Below are 21,348 nucleotides of genomic sequence, written 5' to 3'. Positions count from 1 at the left end.
CTCATGGTAGTAACAGTACCAGGTAACATTCTGTAACGGTTTTTTTGTAGGTGCAAGTCACTTTTTTTCACATACGACTCAAGTCTTACATCAGATTTTTTTCCCTCTCAAGGGCGACAGTATTTTGGACCAATTTTTCAGGGGGTATATGTTGTAGTAGACTGAGAAAAGTGGAAGAAACAACCATTTCATCTTTCTGATGCCATCCTTCTTTTATTCTGATGTTCCATTTTCTCCCATTCTTTTCCTGACCCTCTTGTTTCTCCAAACTAGCATGATGCCAGGGAGACGGGACAGTTCTTGCCAGCTCTCTATCCTGCTTGTTTGCTGAAGTCTTTTGGAAGCAGGATATGGTAGTCCTCACAAGATAGAGTTGCCCACGTTACTTTAAATCAGATAAATCAATAAACCAATGGAGGTGTGTAATCTTACAGTCTAAAATGAAAAACAGAAGTGTGTAAGCCCTGGTTTGCTTGATAGTGTATAATCTGACAAATACTCTCTCAAAAGTTGCAAAGCTTTATCTAATAACATGACATCCGATACAGTGCTGCGTTAATTATCAAACATTTCAACTTGTGGTCTGCTTCGGTGATAAGCGCTCTTTTCTTAGTTGTTTCAAAATCTACTGAAACATAAATATAGCATATCCTTACTTGTCAGCTGCTTACAATTCACCATTTCAATCTTGTACATATGCTCCAGTGCAAAACATGGATTTTTACACACTTTGAACATATTGAAAGATTATCTTCATTATATTAAAAATGTACATGGTTGTAACATTCAGCCAAGTCACATACTGTAGTACATCTCTAACAATGACATTATGCATTACTGGAGGCAGTGGGATCTGAATTTTCAGCCCTTTTTCCCATTGGCTAGGGGGTGGGGGTGAAGGTGGGATGACTCTTTTTTTAAAAAAGATCAAGAAAAAATATGTCACAGTGCAAAGTATTTGTCCCTGCATTTACCAGGGATTGACCTGACTCGATGCAAAATAGACACAATTACATCTGTTGGAGTTTGACACATCTATTTTAATTTTGTATTTTAATTTTTTTAGAAGTATGAAAAATCATACAGCATTATGCAGTAGTTTGCCATTCAATTTTAGAAGTGTGATCTTGCAGGCAGAGAGGGATTCCAGAACAGGCCATAGGTTGTCCATCCCAGCCCTAAAATACTAATATGCCATTAAATTTTTTGAACTTCACAATAGTGTAATGTGCATTGTGAGTAGAAAGCTTGGGGTCAGCTTTCATACCTTGGGGCAGTTATATAGCTATTAAAAAGTAACAATTGAGCAAAGTAAAGAAAATAGGAACATTCCTAGGGTCAGGAAGGAGTTATTTGAAGTAAACTAAGTTCTACAGTCTCTTGGTGTGGCTAGCTGAAATGTAAATCCAGAAACTGAAAGGAACTTAGTTACCCAAGTACAACAGCTACTTACACATTGCCCAAAAGAGAAAACTGGAGGCAGAGATTTGTATGAAATCTTAATATAATTCAGTATTTAAATATGATACATTTTTGGATAGTGAGAAAGACCATGCAGAGAAAGCCAGGGACCTATGTCCCTGCTCCCCCTCTGTTTGGATCTAAAAACTGTCTGAAACTTTCATTTTCAGCATAAGAAACGTACCAGTATAGTGGAGATATGTGTGGAAAGAGGACTGAAAGCTAATGATGTATTGGAAATTTAACTAAAAGGGATAAAAGTATAAACAGGTGCAGTTTTGACCACATTTCATTAGCACTTTGGCTTATGTTGAACTCAAGCGCCCTGAACAATAGTATCAGGGTAAATGAACTAAAATACCTCAGAACTGCCAGATTGGGTAGAATGTGGCATTTGGTGAAAGTGCAAGTAGAATCCGCATAGGAGTCAATTGTAAATTTTTTAAAAAGCGTGTATGTCCCTGCTTTATTTTTTTTTTAATCCTGCTTCCTGAAAGTTATTTTTTAAAAAGGCATGTCAAATCTATTGTAGCTCTTAACATTGTCTGGAGCATAAGCTAAGATTTCCCATGCTTGCTGATATAATACAGATATTTATGCCAGTATAAATGTTTGTTTAAAAATTATAGCTGTGCAGCAGATGTTTGATGAAGAAGATTCAAATTCTGCTATTGAATAAGTAGACCAAATGTTAGGTTTACAAAGCCAGTTAATCTGTTGAACACCCGCAACAAAAATCAAGACACCCCCCCGCCCCCCATCCCTTCTCTCTCTGGCTCTTCACTTGTCTAACAACTGGTGTATTCTGGCTAGGATCCAAAGAGTTATTTTAGTCATGCCCAAAAGATTAAGATTTATTTCAGTTTTCTTTTTAAAAAATGAAAAAAAGGTGGGAAGAAGCCACACTAATTCCCATCTTATATCTCAACCTGCATTTTCAGGTTTCCTGTCAATTTCAGAAGACGCTTATCATATAGCATAATTGTAAAAGGCTCAAATGCAAAGCCATCTCGGCAGTGCTATCCCCCCTTTTTTACTGCTTGTAGGAAACAACTGGAAACGGGGCAGGTCTAGAGGTGTTCTTGACCTGATTCCTTGCAGAGAAAGGATCCCCAAGGGTGCCACAAGGCTCAGTGGGTCCTCTACTCTTCAGGGGTTTATTCATGGCATAGATGGAATCTGACGATGCATCAGATTTGCAAAATTGGATGCACTGTGTATTCCATCCCAAACCCCAATGTTTAATGGTAAAAAGTATTAAGGTGGCATGCTCCCCCCTCCTCTCCCCTCTCTTCCTCCTTTTCTTGCACATCATTTAGTGCTTTATTCTGGTTTGTATTAATTCAGATCCTGGCTTAGTAACCCTGATTGTTGAGTGAGATCACACCAGAGTTTCCTGGTTCAGATTCAGCAGAGGGCTCCTAGCTTAAAAGCAGCCAGAAGCTAGGCTCCACACTAGGCTAAGCTATACATGGTGAGAGGAGAAACAAAAGAAGCTGAGGAGAAGGGGTCTATTCCAAGTTTCATTCTCCTATAGCGCACAATTGTATTTCTTGAAGCCACCACATTATATGGCTCAAAACAAAAGTGTAACAAACTTCAGCCATATCTATTCTCTAGAAACACAAGATCCTAGTTAACAAAGCAGGGCCATTGACACATCTAGGCCTTACTGTCGGCTGTCACTTATCAGGGAGGGCTTTTTTCCCCCCAACAAGATAAGTTAAACAGAAGTGTCAGAGACCGAAGTTGAGACCATCTTGATGCAAAGTATGTGCCCTACCCTGACCAGACCGACCCTGCGCCTGTAAGGAGATTTTGAATAACGTGACTGTGAATCTCACACACACCAAACTTAAATGAAAGCTGGGTATCTAAGTGCCATTTTACACATGCACGCACAAATAGTTCGTAGGCATCTTTAGCTACGACAACAGAATTAACGCCATGTGCGGTGACGTCGTGACAGAAACTCTGCCCTTGTGTACTTGCATTCCAACTGGGTTTGCAAGTACGCAAGTGTGCAGTGTAACTTGTCTGCCCCATGGAAACTGATGAAGCTGCCATTTCTCAAGGGCATGCAAATGTTTGCTTATGTAGTCTGCTTTTTTAAAAGCAGGATTGAAAAATGCTGCAGGCTTGCCAGGAAAAAAACCCACAATAAAGCTTTTAACTTTGAGACATACATACATAGCGGTCGTGAATAAGGCAGCTGCTTGCAAAGGAGGGGGGGGGGCTCTTTTCAGATGAGGCGTACAGAATCAGAAACAAACATTTTTTTCGAAAATGAAAGGTCTCGACAGAAAAATTCTCCCACTGAGGGAGAATCATTCAAGACAGGTTTCAAAAAGCTGGTAACAATCTATGCCTGAAGAGCGTGTAATGATTTTCTCTCCCACCCCTTCTCTTGCCCTTCTACCTGTAGGTTACTTTCCGAACTAGAATCTATCACTGCAACATCAACAGTCAGGGAGTAATCTGTCTGGATATTCTGAAAGACAACTGGAGCCCTGCTTTGACTATTTCAAAGGTTTTGCTGTCTATTTGCTCCCTCTTGACAGACTGCAACCCTGGTAAGACAATATCCTTCTCTTTCTTTTTTTCTGTTTATTGAGAATAAGCATTACTAATTATGCAGCCGGCAGAGCCAGATGAGGCAGTTCCCTCATTTTTGTCAACAAAAAGCGTCCGTTTTTACCATGTCCAAAAACAGGACATAACCTGGCAATTGTGTGATCTCTAACCCTGTGAGAGCAATCCATGATGAAAAGGAGGCTTGTTCTGCTTGTATATAGATCAGCTTGTGAATAAAGGCTTCTCCTTCTTCCGGTTATCTTTCAACCTATAAATGCACACACTGCTGTGATACATTTAACATCAGCTTCCCCAGCCTGATTTTCTCCAGATGTTTTAGGACCATAATTCAGGTTTTTCTGAAGGTTGCAAGTCTTCCAGTGTCTTCCAGTGAGTAGGAGCACCAACTCAAGGAAGACAGTGTTTGATTGATACAAATGGCAGAATAGACCCTTGGCTCCATTGCGGGTGACTGGAGTGTGCATCTTTAAACATAAAAGGCAAACTGGCCAAGCTAGGTTTCCGTGTACAAGGAGAGCTCCCTGACTGTCAGTAGTGCACTGTCTCTTGGGTTGTACTCTGCATTTTTCAGTCAGTTCCAGTGTGCCAATCTCTTATCAGAAGCAAAAGACTGCAATAGATTATTGGCCTGCATCTGTAGTTCAGCTAATACCAGCTACTACCACTCTGTTTTTTATTTATTTATTTATTGTATCAATTTGTATAGCTGCCCATCTCACAATTTCAACTCTGGGCAGCACACATAGGTTAGAATCACATGGAAGAGAACGTAATTAAAATAAGAAAAGTAATGGCAGCCGAAGACAACTCTGCTCCCATAGTAAGAAAGACAAACTTGCAATGAGGGGCTCAGCTAACCTCCAAACCCCATGCCCAAGGGAACATCCAAGTCTTCAAGAACTTGCAAAATGCCAGCAGGGTTGGGATCCACAAATCTGCAGGGGTATGGTATTAAGGTTTAATAAGATGGGTCCCAGAGCACATCCAGTGGGATGGGTAGAAACAACTATTGAGAGGCAGTCCTGCAAATAACTAGTCACATGTAGGGTTTTATAGGTGACAGTCAGCACCATGAGTTGCACCAAATTGTCCTGTTCTGACTAGGAGACAGCCAGGCAGAAATGCAAATAAGTCCTTTATTTACAACAGATGAAGTCTTTAGAATAGATTAGGCAGTACAGATCACTCAATTCTACCCACGCAGTGAAGGAAAACAAGGCAAGGCTGCAAGATCAGGAGTAGAAGGAGTTTGTGGCAACACAGCAAGGCAGAACTCGGCTAAGACTCTCAATGAAGCAGCAAGACTGGGTATGGCTAGAGCACGTGGCAAGGAGGAAGCTTGAGGCTTGGCTGCAGGGCGCAACATGGAGGTGAGGCTAGGCTTGACAACGGAGGCTAGGCAAGATTCAGCTGTCATGACAAGGGAAGGCGCGGATCTGGATACAAGGCAGGAATCAGCTGGAACTGCGATACTCGGCTTGGAACGGGAGACAAGGCTGGACATGGCTGGAACGGCAAGGTGAGGCTTGGAACTAGAGGCATGGCTGGACACGGCTGGGACAATGCAACGAGGCTTGGAGCTGGAGGCAAGGCGGGACCCGACTGGAATGACAAAATGAGGCTTGAAACTGGAGGCAAGGCTGGACTCAACTGGAACGGCAAGACGGGACTTGGAACTGGAGGCAAGGCTGGGTTCTGCTGGAACGGCAAGACGAAGCTTGGAACTGGATTCAAGGCTGGATTTGGCTGGAGCGAAGTGCAAGGAAGGCAGATCTGCGTCGGCAGAAGGAGCTGGCACTGATTCTGTGTCGGCTACAGGCAAGGCTCTGGTTTCTGGTAAGGACTTTTCCACAGACGCTGTGAGCTCGAGGATCGGTTGTCTCCAGCAGTTTGCTCTTTGCGCTGCTGCCTTTTAATACAATCCTTTTCACGCCATTTCTCCTCTGTAGCCAATCAGGTTTGCTTTTTGTTTGGTGCACTTCTCCGCTCTCCTTTGAGCACTGATTTGAGGATTCAAACCTCCCTCCGGATTCTGCCCAATCAGCATTTCTGAATTCTCCCGCTTTGTTGAGTCACTCCTGGTTTCTATTCCCCGATCAGTTTTGTTTTCCCCTTCAGGCTCAGGATAAGTTTCGATTTTGGAGTCAGAGTCAGAATCAAACCTTACACAGATGTGCACTGGGAGCCAGTGCAGCTCACAGAGCAGTGGTGTAAATGGGCAATGATTTAACAAGGTACACCCATAACTGCCCACACTGCTGCATTCTGGACCAGTTGTAGCTTCCAAGGGACCTTCAAGAATAGACCCATGTAGAGTGCATTGCAGTAGTTCACCTGGGAAATTACCAAGGCTGAATGGCTATGAGCAGTGCCTCCTGATCCATGAAAGGGTAAGACTGCCACAGATTTGTGCAGAAACCCTCCTGGCCACTGTTATCTCTTTGAATAGGAGTTGCTGGTCCAGGAAGAATCCCAAATTGTGCACCAGTACTGTCTAGGGTACTGCTACCCCATCAAGAACTAAAGATGGAAGATCACCAGGTCCAGGAGCCCAAAGCCACTCAGTGTTGCTAGAGTTGATCTGAAGCCTATTTTTCCCCATCCAGGTCTTCACAATCTCCAGGCACTGAGAGAGAACCCCAACTGCATCATTTGGTTGGCCCATGCTGTGAGGTATACCAGTGATGCCTCACCCCATGCCAGGGAATGACCTCACCCAGCAGCTTCATACAGATGCTAAATAGGAGTGGAGAGAGTGCAGAGCCCTGAGGGGCACACGAAGAAGGGGTCTTGGGCTAGATCTCTACCCCACTGCACCATCCATTGGAACCAGCCCTGGAGGAAGAAGGGGAACCATCACAACACTACTTCTCACTGCTTCCTTTGCCAAGCCTTATTTGCATTTGTAGATGACCTCTGGCAGAACTGGGATGGAGACACTGTGACATCCTGGGTCTCCTTGATCTCTTAGCGGCTTTCACAGATTGGGAGTTCTCTTCCTCCTTTCTCCATGGCAAGTTTCATTTGGTGTTGACTGATGCCTTAGTCACCTTTCATGTGGACTATTACAACTCACACTACATGGAGCTGCTCTTGAAGACCACTCAGAAGCTACAGCTGGTCCAGAATCCTGTGATAAAAGCAGTTGTGGGAGTCCCTTGGTATGCCCATGTGCAACACCTTTGCTGTACAAGCTGTACTTTTTGTCAGTGGCCTTCTATGTGCAGGATGCTGGTTGTCACCTAAAAAAGCCTTTCATGGCATACAGTAAGGCCTAGCTATCTGAGGGACCATATTTCTCTCTTTGTTTCTGCTCATCCTGTAAGATCTGACAGAGGAAGCATGCTCTGGGTCCCATCTATTAAGCAGTGCCATCTGATGGGACCTAAAGGGCATGCCTTCTCTGTCACAGTACCTGCCCTCAGGAATGGTACTTCTCCAGAGGTTTGAACGGCTCAACTCTGCTCTCCTATAAATGAGCCTTGAAGACCTGCCTTTTCTCTATGCTCTGGCTTAGATGGGGTGTGTGACTGCCTGGATGGGACTGTGTTAAATGTGTTGGTTGGTTCCCATTGGTTATGGGCATCTTAATTGTTTTTAAAATTAATAGTTTGTTTGGGGTTGTGTTTTTAATTTGTATGCAACCCAAAGCTGTGAGTTGGGTGGCCTTATATATTTTAATTAATTAATTAATTATGAATTGCTAAATAATACTGGCCTTGGGTGCTCTTCCCTATCTTAATTTGCAAGTGCGTGGAATGAATCGTCGTAATGCTCATTCCTTTGCTCATCAGGGCATGATTCCTAATGTGTCGTCTCCCTTCCTTCCTCTCTCCTGTTGTCCCTTGCCAAATTTTTGCAGCTGATCCTCTGGTGGGAAGCATAGCTACTCAGTACCTGACCAACAGAGCAGAACATGACAGGATAGCCAGGCAGTGGACCAAGAGATACGCAACATAAGCGATGTCGACTACTTGGCGCAGTGTGAAGGTGCGGGGATGCAGCTTTGCAGTGCGCAACCAAACTTTATAGCCTTTACAATACGGACTTCTGTGTATATGTTATACTGATTCTACTCTCTGCTTTGATCCTTTTGAAGATGGGAATCCTGCTTTCTCTCCCTCCTTCCCCTCCCCAGCCACCTCCCCAAAAGGTAAATGCTGTCAAGAGTAGAACTTTGTAGCTGTAGATTAGTTATGTTTAAAATGCCTCCTTGCAAGTCTTGCTTCTTTGGGATATCAAAATGTATTTTGTGATGTAACTAAGGATACTGTTCCTGAAGTCAACCAAATATAATAGTGCATTTTAGCCTAATTCATTATCTGTATGAAGTTATTAAAGGTAGCTGTAGATTACTAGGAATTACGTCATTTGTATTAAGACCAGATCTATTTCCGATATGTGGTACATGCTGTTGTGAAAAATGTTTAAAACTTTTACCTTTGTCAGTTTGTAATGAAAAGGATTTCTTTTATCCTTGTCCCCTCTCATCGCCACCCACCTTGTAGCTCAGAGAGCATCCAGTGTATCATCTCAAACACAATAAACATGTTCCCCAAGGAAGAGCTTCTCTGTTTTCATATTTGAAATTAAAATGTGGGCATAGCCAATAGGACTGTTTATATACAGATCCTTGTGCAAAGCCAGCATAAGGCGGGAAGGGCCCACTCAGAAGGCCTGGCAGATTATGATGCTTGTGGTTTGCCTCTACCAATACTGCTTAAGGCCAAACTTCACAGAATGCTAGAATCACCTGGCATTTGTAGCCACAGACCTGTGTAGAAATAGATAAGCTAGAATGGCAACTTCTTAAGGCTTAAAAAGGATGGATACCTTCCCTCACCATCTCTCCCCTCCCCTCATCACTATCTTAAGTCACTGTTACCTTGAAAGATTAACCAGTCTGGTGGTGGTAGAGCTGATCATCATCATCATCATCATCATCATCCCTGTAAAATTCACATAGTAGCATCCACCACAAAGGTGAAAATCTGTTCTCAGGCAGAAAGAGAGATGGATGTTTCAGCTAAATCTATAGAATGATAACGTGCAAGGATGTGGCGAGGGCCAACCAGATTTAGGACCACAGCATGAAGCTCCATTAACCTTGTCCCCCTTACCTTCTTCCTGATTTAAAATAAAAAAAGTTCCCGATAGTCTTGAGGAACTTTTGCTCCCCATTCAACATTAATAGTTGCTACTATAGTTTGGGGAGAGGGATACAGTTTCCTTTAGGACCACAGTGAAAGGCAATATTAAGTCACTCCTCCTGCAGGCTCTGCAATCTCCCAACAACTGCAGGCAACAAATTTAATCTCATGTGTAGATTGACCCCCCGCTTTTTCCTTAAAGGAAAAACAGAATTGTTGAGCTGCAACTGATGCTTAATTGTTCTCCACTGCAGCACAAAAGGCTTCGACACAGTGGGCAAATAGTGCAGACCACAATTTGCCAAGTGTAGCACCCTGATGACTTGCCACAATCTGATAAGCTGTTCATCTCCGATTGCCGGAACAAATGTTTCGGAGCCTTTTCTGCACTTCTGCATCTGATTAGAACCTGAAGAAGTTAAGAACTGTGATTCAGTTCTTCTCTCACTTGATACCTAGCAGCTGATGGAGACATGACATGTGCTCTACTGTCAGTTTATTCTTAATTAGTCAATTGAGTCTTGGCCAGTGAGGGTACAGCTGATAAGGCCACTGAGTATAGTCGATGGTGGGCAGGGGAACCTTGCTATTTTATGGCTCCTCCAGGATGAATGAGCAAATTGCCAAAATTCCTATTGGATTTCAGTCTCGCACCCACCTCTGTAATTTACCATAAATAACTCAGTTTTTGTAACATAAAAATGAAGAAGTTTTCAAACCTGTGAGCTAATTTGGGATCTTGCCAATCTTTTCTAATTTATGGGAGATGTCCACGGCTCCAGTGCTTTAGATGTAGGTTTAAATTTCAGAATATGTTAAACCTGTCTTCCAAAGCAGCACAATTGCATGATATGCTTATTTGCTTATCCAAGTGTCATAAACAGTGTCATAAAACTTTAAGAGAGGGTTTTTCTCAATGTGGGCAGCAGTATATAAATAAATTAAATATTAATCTGGAACTAAAGAATTTTTTAAAGGAAAACACAACTGAGACAAAACACACCTTTTATATATAAAACACAGGTTTAACTAATTGGTAACTCTAAACACAAGATATGAAGAAGGCCTTTCTCCATGTCTTTCCATGTGAAATGAATGGGATCTCCAAATAGTCTTGTATAATGTTCAGGTGCCTGAGTAAGGACTGCACGTAATAATGCTTCCATATAGATAGATGATAGATAGGCTGCATACTTTTTGGTTATGAAAGCTTGATGGAAACATTACATTTGCAATGAGATTTTCATCACAATCTGCTCACTGCCAGGGTTGATTGGCTGTCCCACCAGGCAAAATAGGGAAGTGTGCATTACGTGGATAGTTTAGTCCACAGCACATGTTAAATATTAACATTCCTTCCTTCATTACATGACCAACCTATGTTTATGCAGTCAAAACAGCCAAACACGGCAAGCCATTCACCCAGAAAGATAATTTGTGTTTCTGTTACAGATATTCCTTATTAAATATTTTGCAGACTTCTAGGTTTAATCTCCACAAAACTATGGTGCATGGGGGCGGGGGCTGTTTAAGCACTTCTGTCAAACACTTGTGTCCTTTTTGCATATTTGTGGCTGGAGCTCAGCGTTTTTATCATGCAGGGTATTAACAAAGTATAGAGGCTTAAAGGTGTGTGAGGTTTGTCTGTAAGACCTATGACCTCAGAATATGACACCTAGAGCACTGTCATTCAAGACATACCAGCATGTTCTGCAATACAGCTCAAATGACAAACTACCCTAATTATCTCCCACCCCAAAGCCATTTTACCTGGAATTTTGAGGGTTTATTAACAGCCCAGGTCCTATTTCAGATCATGAAACAAACCCAGAAAACAGAACACCTGTTTGGTAGAGCAATCCCTTCAGCAGGCAATTGGTAGAGGCAATCCATTTGACCTATACCTTATTGGCTAGTTCTCATGGAAGTGTCAAAGGTATTTCAGGGCTGTCCTGCCTCAAATTTTAGAAGGAGGCTATGCTACCTGCTGCCCGCTCCCAAAACAGCTTCTTCCACCAGAAAGTTCAACAACGAAAGAAAACATTCCAGCCTAGCACTATCACCAACGTTCTTGATTTCTGGGCCCTCTGCATATGGATGAACTTTCTTGCATGGAGAAGCATTCAGTCATGATTCCCAACTGATGTCTACAGCGTAAATTCAATTCACCTTTAACACCTCTGTGAGAACAGAGCCTGTAGCTCATCTTGTAAGGAGAGAACAGAAGGTATACATGGGAAAACGTTAGGGTACAGTTTATAGGGCACCTTTGCTAGTCGTCCTCCATTAATTTCAGGGGATCTCCAGAATTCCCACTGAAATGAGTGGAATTTATGGGGCATACATACTTGGTACATTCGTCTTATAAGTTAGGAGAAGAAAGTATGACGGTTTCCTGGCAAGTAGGCTGCAGGGAGAGACTCCAAAGATCTTGCTGGTTCCTATTGAAAGGTAAAACGCATTGGTATATTGCATGTCCCATAAATTTACAAAAAGTGGCAAAATGTATATTTCACTTATTAGATATGGGACCTGCGAAGCTTTCAAATATTTATATCACATAATATATAGTATAATTAACATCGTGTTCTTGTTTTTTAATGCACTGAAGTTTCAGATTGCAGAAAATTTGAAATATGAATGGGATGCCTTCTCAATATTGCCCCCGTTACCTTCTTTACTAAGATTATATTATTGATTCTAAAATTTCCTTCCTGTCATCAGTTTGTCAACACCTTGTTCCTTTTCATGTTGCTTTTTCTGTCTGTAAATTTTATATTTACTGAAGTAAGAGATGGGGGGGGGGGTTGTGTATACATTTAAACTTAAAAAGAACTTAATTTTGTTTCTCAGCTTTTCTCTGCTTACACCAAGCAGTAGAAAGAAATTTGTATTGTTAAATAAATCAATTAGTTGTTAAATGAGAATGTGTGCCTTTTCTCTGTTTGGTTTGTTTGTTTTTAACCTATTTTAGCTATTTTTACGTATTTAGGGCCCGTATTGCCGTGCAATTGGCAATGTCCTAAGTATACAAAAAGCTTTGTGTATCACATCAGGTAGAGTCTCCTGGATATGTCTTGTTTGATTTGGGGGTGCCCAAAACCTTGTGTGGGCTGCAGGGTTTCTTATTTGTTTCAGCCAATTTTGGCCAAGACCCCAGAGGTTGGAACACATGGCCAACACTGGCTGATCCTGAAAAATATCATTACGGTTAGAGTTGGTTAGGAATTAGTAGGAAACCACCAGGAAATTCCTGGGAAAGATGCTAGACTAAGAGGTCAAAGAACATCCCAGAAAAAGTCAATGGCAAACAAGTTCTATATTGTTTCCAAAAAAAAAAAAAAACCCAACAGCATAGGGATCATGTCCAAGTAGCCATCAGATGAACCTTTACTCATTTTGCCCAAAATGGTTATGTAACACCAAGTTTGGTGATGCCATGTGTGTAGAGACAGCTTTGGGCAGGACAAGATCTCTTATATCCATGATTGCCTCATGGACATGTGAGTATATGATTTGGGTTGGCCCAAAGGTAACTGTACTACATCAGAACTTTAATTTTAATTCTTATATTATGTGCTTGCATGTCATACTTTTGCACAAAACTGATAATAGATTGGAATGGTTTATTTTGAAGGGCATTGTTGTATCTCCATTAGAGAATTATGTGATGCTGAGAACTATGTTCAATTTGATATGCAGCAGAATATACCCTTTAGATGTATATCCATTCAACTGAACTGTCTTGAAGGTTTGCGTGAATACAAAAGTGGGCAGCAGTAACCAACTTCAATACCATCTCCATGTCACAGTCACCCACTCTAATAGACAATTGTCCTATGGGCACTAAAGGCATGGTATGCTCGATGGAGGAATGGATTCCCAAAAGACCTTTTCAACTCTGCTTCTATGGCACTGCCAATGAAACTCTTGAGAATCTGAAACCTGGAGCTGCCTAGGGTTGTGTTCACACTAAGAAACCCTGAAACTGGGCTCAAAGGACAGTGAAGTCCCAGTCATATTTTGATCATCTTAGGCTATTATAACACCTGCAGATGGCCTTGATGGCTTCTATGAACATATAGGCTGCAATGCAAAGGGCAACAGACAGCACAAGCTAGTACCTCTACCTGGTGAGAATTTGCAGAGTCGCAATCTGTGCTGTTGCAACAGCTCTTTCTTGAGCAGCCAAGGGCACACAAAACAAAGCCATCACGTCACTCCCTTCATTCGATGTAGTGGGTAGAGGGAGTATCCTTGAGAGACAGGAAGAAGAGCCACTACCAAGGTAATGGTCAGATAAACCTGAGTCTGGGGCAAAGCAGTAACCTGAGAAAATGTCTCAGACAGGACCTTCCCTAGTTCTCAGGAATATAAACGGAGGGAGGAGGGAAGTGCATTCAGACCTGCAAGATTCTGTTACTATAGCTTTATAATAAAAGTAACATTGGCCTGTATGCCTTCGGTTTCTAGTCCGGTCTGCTTTGAAGGGCTGAGACTCCCCAGCATGCCAGAAAAACATACTGCTCCATAAATCAGTATCTCTAGGCTTGTCAATGAGAGCAGAGAGGCCATCTCTAGCCCTCTTCCAGCCCTAGGTGTTTGTTGCATCAAGGCAACTGGTTCCAGCCTTTCATTTATGCTGTACTCTCTTAATCCTGAAGAGGAGAGCTTGGAGATCAAATGCCAGCTACTCTGAACTGCTTTTGTAAGCTGCACAACAACATCGCCAAGTTGACCCTATCAAGATGCTGCATGTCATCACTTCTTGCCGTTCATCCATTAATCTTCTTGACTTCTCCACTCCTTGATCTGGAACACAGTGGTAGAGAGATGGGCAGTGATGTCAGCTCTGGTTCTCAAGGAAGAATGCTGTGAGCAGTCTCTGGAGTGGGCCATTTTCTGCTTACAGATGTGGGATCATTTTCTAGAGACAGTTTTCTGTAGATGTTCTACGCACTGAACGATTTTCTGCAACAGGTTTGAAGGCTGAAAACAAATCTCCAGCCTATTTCTGGGTGCCACACTGAAGGATTTGGGGGCCTCCTGAAGCCTTGAGATATCTATATACATCCCTGCTATATAATAAAAACCCTAGGATAGTGACGTGTATTTATAAATCTGGTGCCTGAAGATATTCCAGAAGGAAGGGGGAAGTTCTATGCAAAGCAACCATAATTTCAATATTGGGAACCTTAATAGCTACTGTGGAAGCTTTTCTGCTGAAAGACAAGATATGGATCATTAAAACAAATATGATCAAAGTTATTTAAACTTTACTTTATTAATATTTAATTCAACTGCATATTAAATATTACAACTGCATATAGCAATCCTTCCTATGACTTTGCACTCATTTGCCCAAATGCTGGGAGATGATTTATCTACTGGGCAATGGGATATTATTAACCCATTTTATTTTATACATTCCTGCACACATTTTTATTGAAAGTTGAAAATGGGGACAATGCTAGGAGGATATGCCCTTGCAGGTTCTGTAACCTTGTGTATTAAGGTGGAAAGTGTTCGACCTGCTATGTCGTTGCTGCTGCTGCTACTACTGTTGTTATTTGTGTGGTTGGGGGGAGGTAGCATAGTCTAAAACTTTGATTACTCTAGCCCAGTGTTTCTCAACCTTGGCAACTTCAAGATGTGTGGACTAGGCTAGCTGGGGAATTCTGGGAATTGAAGTCCACACATCTTAAAGTTACCAAGGTTGAGAAACACTGCTTTAGCCCATCATTTCATTCTACTAAAGTGTTGGTGGAGTCTGATACCTGGGAGTTCAGTAACATTGATTTCAGTTTCTATACTAAGCAGGATTTGGTGTGAAGAGTAATGCTGGAACCCACGCAGACACTTCCATTAAATGTGAAGCACTTAAGAAGAGCTGAACTGCATCATAACAGAGGCCTACTTACTCTAATATTCTGGGGAAAGAGATATTTGTAGAAACGTACACAACAGACAAGCCCCTTTCTGTCAGGTCTCCAAGAATGGTGCAGTAGGTCTGAACACACACGTTTTTCTTCCCCAAAAATATCTGGGCTGGTCATGGTGCTAGTAGCCAATGAGCTGTTTCTGGCTAGCCCCCGTGGGCCTCGTCATCTTGCCTTTTGAAATTCCAACAACCTGCTTATATAATACAATGTCTCCCAGAATCTCTCAGTATTAAACGGATACAACATCTAAACCGGCCCCAAAATCTGGAGCAGGGCTCGGCAACCTTTTGCTAGCCAGAGGCCCCACCTTCAGTCGATGTATTTCTTTTCATGCTGGGGAGCCCCCCATTGTACAAGTGACTGCCTGGGTTTTCTCACTTTCCCAGCTATGGAAGAAAGGGGACTGCAAAGTTGAAAACATGAAAATCACCCCAATCAGTGAGATCTTTCTCCATCGATTCTTGCATTTTACCAGCCTGTTTTGGCAAGCGCAATCCAGCCTAGTTCAAGAAGTTGTTGCTGTGGGGAAAAATAGGAGAAGGAGCCCAATCTGAGTTCTGGAAGGAAAGGCAGGTTGTTAAACTAATCAATAAATTTAGTCAGAAGGGGCCAAGTAAGAGACAAGAGACAGTTTCAGGGCCACATGCACCCACCTGGATCTCAAGTAAAGCAGGGTTCCTCAACCTTAGCAACTTTAAGATGTGTGGACTTCAACTCCCAGAATTCCCCAGCAAACTGGCTGGGGAATTCTGGGAGTTGAAGCCCACACATCTTAAAGTTGCTAGGTTGAGGAAACCTGAAGTAAAGGATGGAGCATTATAGCCATGATCAGGTATAGGATTAAATGGGATTTGCTGTTAGTTTGCTTCAAGGCTAGCCCAAAATGTTTTGTGGCATGAGGGGAAAAACAGCTTCACTGCTGCAGAGTGACATCTGCCGGGGGTCAAAAAAAGTCAAGATGGTATCATGGCAGAGAGAGCAAAGCCCCACGCCTTTATTTATGTGTGGGACATCAGTGCATGTACAAAAAGAACAGGGCTTCAACCACACTACCTCAACCGCTATCTTGGCCTTCTTGCCCCCCTGCCCCTGCAAAAAAAGATATTTGCTGCTCCTCCCTGCAGTTCAATGTGTAGAAGCCAACCCAATCTGGCAATGAAACAGTGGCTTTTGTTGCACCCGTAGTCAGCCAGCTGTCTTGGGTGGAGGACAGGCTGTGTGGCACGTACAGCTCAGTTTTCCCACACCTCTTTGCTTCTCCCCATCACGTGGTGGCAGGATTTTTAAAACTCAGGATGCCAATTACCACCCACCATCCACCACAGGTATTTTTAGCCCACCCTTCCTTCTCCATTCCACCGATGACACTCTTGACATTCTGAGCTTCAGCAGTTCCACAGGTCAGCCTTCCCCAACCCAGATGCCTCCCGGTAAGTGGACTTCAACTCCCAGAATCCTCCAGCCAGCATGGCAGGGCCCTGCAGTTGGTGCCTTGAAATCATGAAGGGGGATTCCTGGAAGGGCTGTCTGTGTCTGTCCCTCCCTTTTCCCCCTTCTGTTTCGTTTTTACAAATTAGCAATCTTCTGCAACTTTACAGAATCTCCTAAACTGGCAGAAAACACTTATTGCTCCAAGACCTAATTTCACTTCTGAGTGGCAAGGGGCGATGCTCAGGGCCACCTTGATGACTGTGGCTCTGTCAGCCTCTACCCTCCATCTGGGCTTTGTGAGCTCACCAAGCTGGACTTTTTAAGGCTATTTTGGTCAGTGTCAGAAGCCAGAGGGTCGCTTTTAGAGTTTCTCTTCTGAACTTGATCTGTGAGTTACTACCTACCTCTCCTTTTCAGAACAATTATACGCTGGGGGTGGAGGGGGAATGTCCGAAAAAGGTAACTAGATAACCACTAGATGTCAGTATAACCATGTTTTGCACAACATCCAGGAAAGTGGCTCAAAGACACACACATTCTCCCTTCTGTTTTTCCTGTATTTTCCCTCCTCTAAGCAAAGGTAAGGTTGTACCAGAGGCATCAACACGGCTTAGATCCAATTGTCACCTAAGGTACCAGCTGAAGTTCAGCAGGACAGCAGACAGGAAAGGACGGTTTTCTATGAACCAAAGGTAGGCAAACATGGCCCAGTTGAATGTCCCCCTATTGTGTAAATCTTTCAACACAGACAAACTTACTGTGGCACTGGTATAGTAAGTATATCAGCACTAAAAGTAGTATTCCAAATATTTGCATTGCAGATGCAACCAGGTGGTTATATGAGTGCTGCTACTTCATTTCATTTCATTTCATTTCATTTTTTATTTTATTATTTTATTTTATTTTTATCCCACCCTAATTATTTTTTATAAATAACTCAAGGCAGCAAACATACCTGTTACTCCTTCCTCCTCTTTTCCCCACAACAACAACCCTGTGAGGTGAGTTGGGCTGAGAGGGAGTGACTGGCCCAAGTTCACCCAGCCAGCTTTCATGCCTAAGGCAAGACTAGAACCCTCAGTCTCCTGGTTTTTAGCCCAGAAAAAAAATAGCCAATCTAAGATTTGGGCAAAATTGCCAGCTAGTCTAACTGTCTCTAAAAAAATTACTAGAAATGTTTCATACACAGAACTGTATTATCTCTATGATTTGATGCAAGACTATCAAGGGGATTTATAAGAAAAATCTAGTCAACAGCACACCATAAAAACTATATTGTAATAATGGTCTCTTTATTTCATGTTTGTAGATAATTTGGTTTATTTTGGATCAAGGGCCTAAGAATATAAAAAGACATTAAAAGTTACAAATGGTAGAGCTGATGCTTGTGGCTCAGCTTTGATTGCACGTGGCCTATTGCTGTGGACATGATACTTCAGGGTGAGCTCATCCATCACCATGGGGTGAGGAATTATCAGTATGCTGATGATACCAAATGACCCAACTCTACCCTGGCGAATTAAGCAATGCTGTTGATGTCTTATCCCAGTGCCTGGAGGCAAAGTGGGGTTGGATGGGGAACAACAGGCTTCAACTAAACCCTGGCAAGACTGAGTGGCTCTGGGTTTTGGGGCCTGCCAGTTCTGGACTATGCCATCTCTGCTCAGGTGGCCATTCATCTGATGACCCTGGAGCTGACTGCTCATTATCTAAGGCCACTTCTGAAGCTGGCTGCCCTTCTTCGTCTGAAGATTCTGACTCCGAATCTGAACCCACCATGACACTGCCCTTGAAGAGTATCTGGAAACTTCAGACGGTGCAGAATGCGGCGGCAGGGCAGTTATTGTGCCCCTAGAGTGGACCCAGAAGCAAAAACTTGGCCAGTTTGCTTCTGGGTCCAAATCAAGGTCTGGTTCTGACTTTTAAAGCCCTTCATGGCATGGGGCCAGGTTATTTGAGGGACTGCCTCTTCCTGATTATATCTGCTTATCCCATCAAATCTGGCAGAAGAGGTATGTTGCAGGTCCCATCTGCTAAGGAATCTGGAGTAACCCAGGAGACAGGCCTTTTCTGCTGTGATGCCCATCCTGTGGAACATTGTCCCCCCTGAGGTGAGATTGGACCATTTCTGCCACCCTTCCAGAAATGCCTCAAAACCTGGTTGTGTCAACAGGCCAGGGGGTCACAAGGGAACAGTGATATGATGGCTTGGCTCCATTGTTTGTAATCTCCTAGTCTTTTCATAATAATATTCATTTTTGTACTTTCTGAATGTTTTTAAAATTGTTTTTATGAATTGTTTGTACACCGTCCAGAGTCATGCCATGTGAGATGGGCAGCCATATAAATATAATAAATAAGTAAGTAAGTAAGTTTAACAGCTTTGGAGGCTTTTGAGAAGATATTCCCTGAAAGTCCTACTTGTTAAAAGCATTAAGATGAATTTGGGTTCAATTTTGCAAGAGGAGGAGGAAAAAATGAAGCTGTAAGCTACATTGTTTTGCTGTGTCCCCATCATTCGGTTTCTAGAAGTGTGATTTCTATGGTTGTCCAAAGAATCCTTTTTAACAGATCAAAGAACCCCTTATACAACAATGGCAGTCTTCACACAGGGCAACTTGGGGCTTCGAAATATACATTTGGCACATCTGCTTTCTGGAATGGATCGAGGCAAATGAATAAAGTTTAATCTCATAGTACACTAGCCTTATGTGGAGTGGAGAAATCTGGGCTGAGGAGCCTGGATAAACTTGGACTACTCTTAAAGAGCCAAGTACATCATGTGTGTTCTCCTGATAACCTATCTGTTGCCTTCTGGATCAAAACTTACTCCGATAAATTATGCACACGTACTGTATGCAGTAGACACATTCAAGCATTGTTACTGTAATGCTTGCAGCTTTCTTCTGTTGTAGTAAACATTGCTTGAAGTAGATAAATACTTCTACAAATACTGGACCATGCTAGCTAAATAAGTAAACTGAATTCTATTGCAATACGACTGAAATCCAAACAAGTATCTGTATCCCTGCAGCCTTATCAGAAATGCTTTCTAGAAATTGTTCCTTTGGTCAGTCATGCATTCTCCTAATGCTTTGTCTATAAGCCTATATTGGAGAAATTTCAAAACACCACCACCACCCTCCTTTCCTTTGGCTCCACAGAGAAATTTACTTTATGAATGGAGCCCCTCCTTTTTGGCAAACTTACGAACACTCACCATTTTTTCTTTTTAGCTTTCACTCTTCCATTTTCATTCCAGTGTGAAATTCATTAAATCACAAACATTAAAATCTTGCACACGGATAAAGACTGAAACATTTTGGCAGTTGAAAATGCCATAATCATGACGATTCTTTCTTCCAGAATCCAGAAGCCCCAAATAACTTTCAAAATAATTTCAACTTTCACTACAGGTGAAACATATTGCCAAGCAATCTTTTTACTAGAACTTATTCTCAGAATGGCTTTTTTTTTAAAAACTTTTTGTCTTCCCCACTGCAATCTGTACTTATTGCAATCCTTTTTTCCAGCCAAGCATTTCTTGGTCCAATGACAATGCTGATACGCAGTGGAGACAGGGTTAAACCCTAATTATGGAGTCGTGCCCTTGTGTCTCCCTTCCTTCCCTCCCTCCCAAAACTACTGAAAGTTCAAAGCTAATAAAACAAAATATCTTCTTGTTTTCCTATAGCTCTTAAAGGTAAAGGTAAAGGTTTCCCTCAACGTAAAGTCCAGTCGTGTCCGACTCTAGGGGGCGGTGCTCATCTCCGTTTCTAAGCCTTGGAGCCGGCGTTGTCATAGACACTTCCGGGTCATGTGGCCAGCATGACGACTCGGAACGCCGTTACCTTCCCGCCGAAGCGGTACCAATTAATCTACTCACATTTGCATGTTTTCGAACTGCTTGGTGTGCAGGAGCTGGGACTAGCAACGGGAGCTCACCCCGCTGCGCGGTCTCGAACCGCCGACCTTCCGATCGGCAGCTTAGCAGCGCAGCGGTTTAACCCGCAGCGCCACCGCGTCCCTATAGCTCTTAAGTTGATCTATATGTGAAAAGAGCTACTTTTTTTTAAACAGGGATATGAATAGAGTAACAACAACTCTGAAGGAAGTTGGATGTAAGATATTTTGCTTATGCTTCAGGCATTGATGGAATGGCTTGTAATGAAATCTCTGGCATTTAGTGTTGCCACAGTGGTTTTTAAAATGAGGTTTGACTCAGTACCTGGACTGTATCTACAGAGGTAATTATGAACTGAACTTGACTTCAGGGCCCCAAACATTTCAGTGCTGTTGATTTTCCAACTCACCTTCAGAAATGGGAAAACAAGGTTCCATCGAAATGAAGTCAGTGTCAAACCCTTTTCTTAGCTTGCTTGTACTTACACCTGTGGAACTCCAGGGCCTTCCCATCTACAGGACTGTCTCTTCATTTCTTTTTGTGTGTGTATGAACACACACTATCTACACAACCTTCCAATATCTTCTGTGACTGAGCTGTTGTTTTTAAGACTGTGAGAATGCTCCTGATCAATATTGTTATCATAAGAGGGGCTTAAGGGACCCTCAAATTCAAGAAATTATCCTTTGCTCTTCCAGTTCATATTTGTTCCAAAGCCTGGTAAGCTGCAGCTTTAGTGTTATTTCAAATTTCAGAGCTGTCCTCTTTCCAGGAACAGAGGGATCCCTGCAGATTTAATTGATTTGATGGTGTATTACCTTTTAACTTCTGTTCCCCACAGAGTTCCATTGGTAGATAGGCAGGT

General features: G+C 42.5%; 1 protein-coding gene across 4 annotated transcripts in view; it reads left to right on the top strand.

The window, feature by feature from the left end:
* Positions 1 to 12,133, top strand: part of UBE2E3 (ubiquitin conjugating enzyme E2 E3) — a 107,443-nt gene extending 95,310 nt beyond the window's left edge. For all 4 annotated transcript variants that reach the window (XM_063318111.1, XM_063318113.1, XM_063318112.1 and 1 more), the window contains 2 exons: positions 3,887 to 4,034; positions 7,919 to 12,133. In XM_063318111.1, coding sequence (XP_063174181.1) covers positions 3,887 to 4,034; positions 7,919 to 8,016 — 246 coding nt within the window. In that variant the 3' untranslated portion in view covers positions 8,017 to 12,133. The remainder of the gene's footprint in view (positions 1 to 3,886; positions 4,035 to 7,918) is intronic.
* The last annotated feature ends 9,215 nt before the right edge of the window (positions 12,134 to 21,348 follow it).

The sequence above is a fragment of the Candoia aspera genome, chromosome 1, assembly GCF_035149785.1.
Source record: "Candoia aspera isolate rCanAsp1 chromosome 1, rCanAsp1.hap2, whole genome shotgun sequence".
Classification (NCBI taxonomy): Eukaryota; Metazoa; Chordata; class Lepidosauria; order Squamata; family Boidae; genus Candoia; species Candoia aspera.
This window is presented reverse-complemented; position numbering and strand designations above follow the sequence as displayed.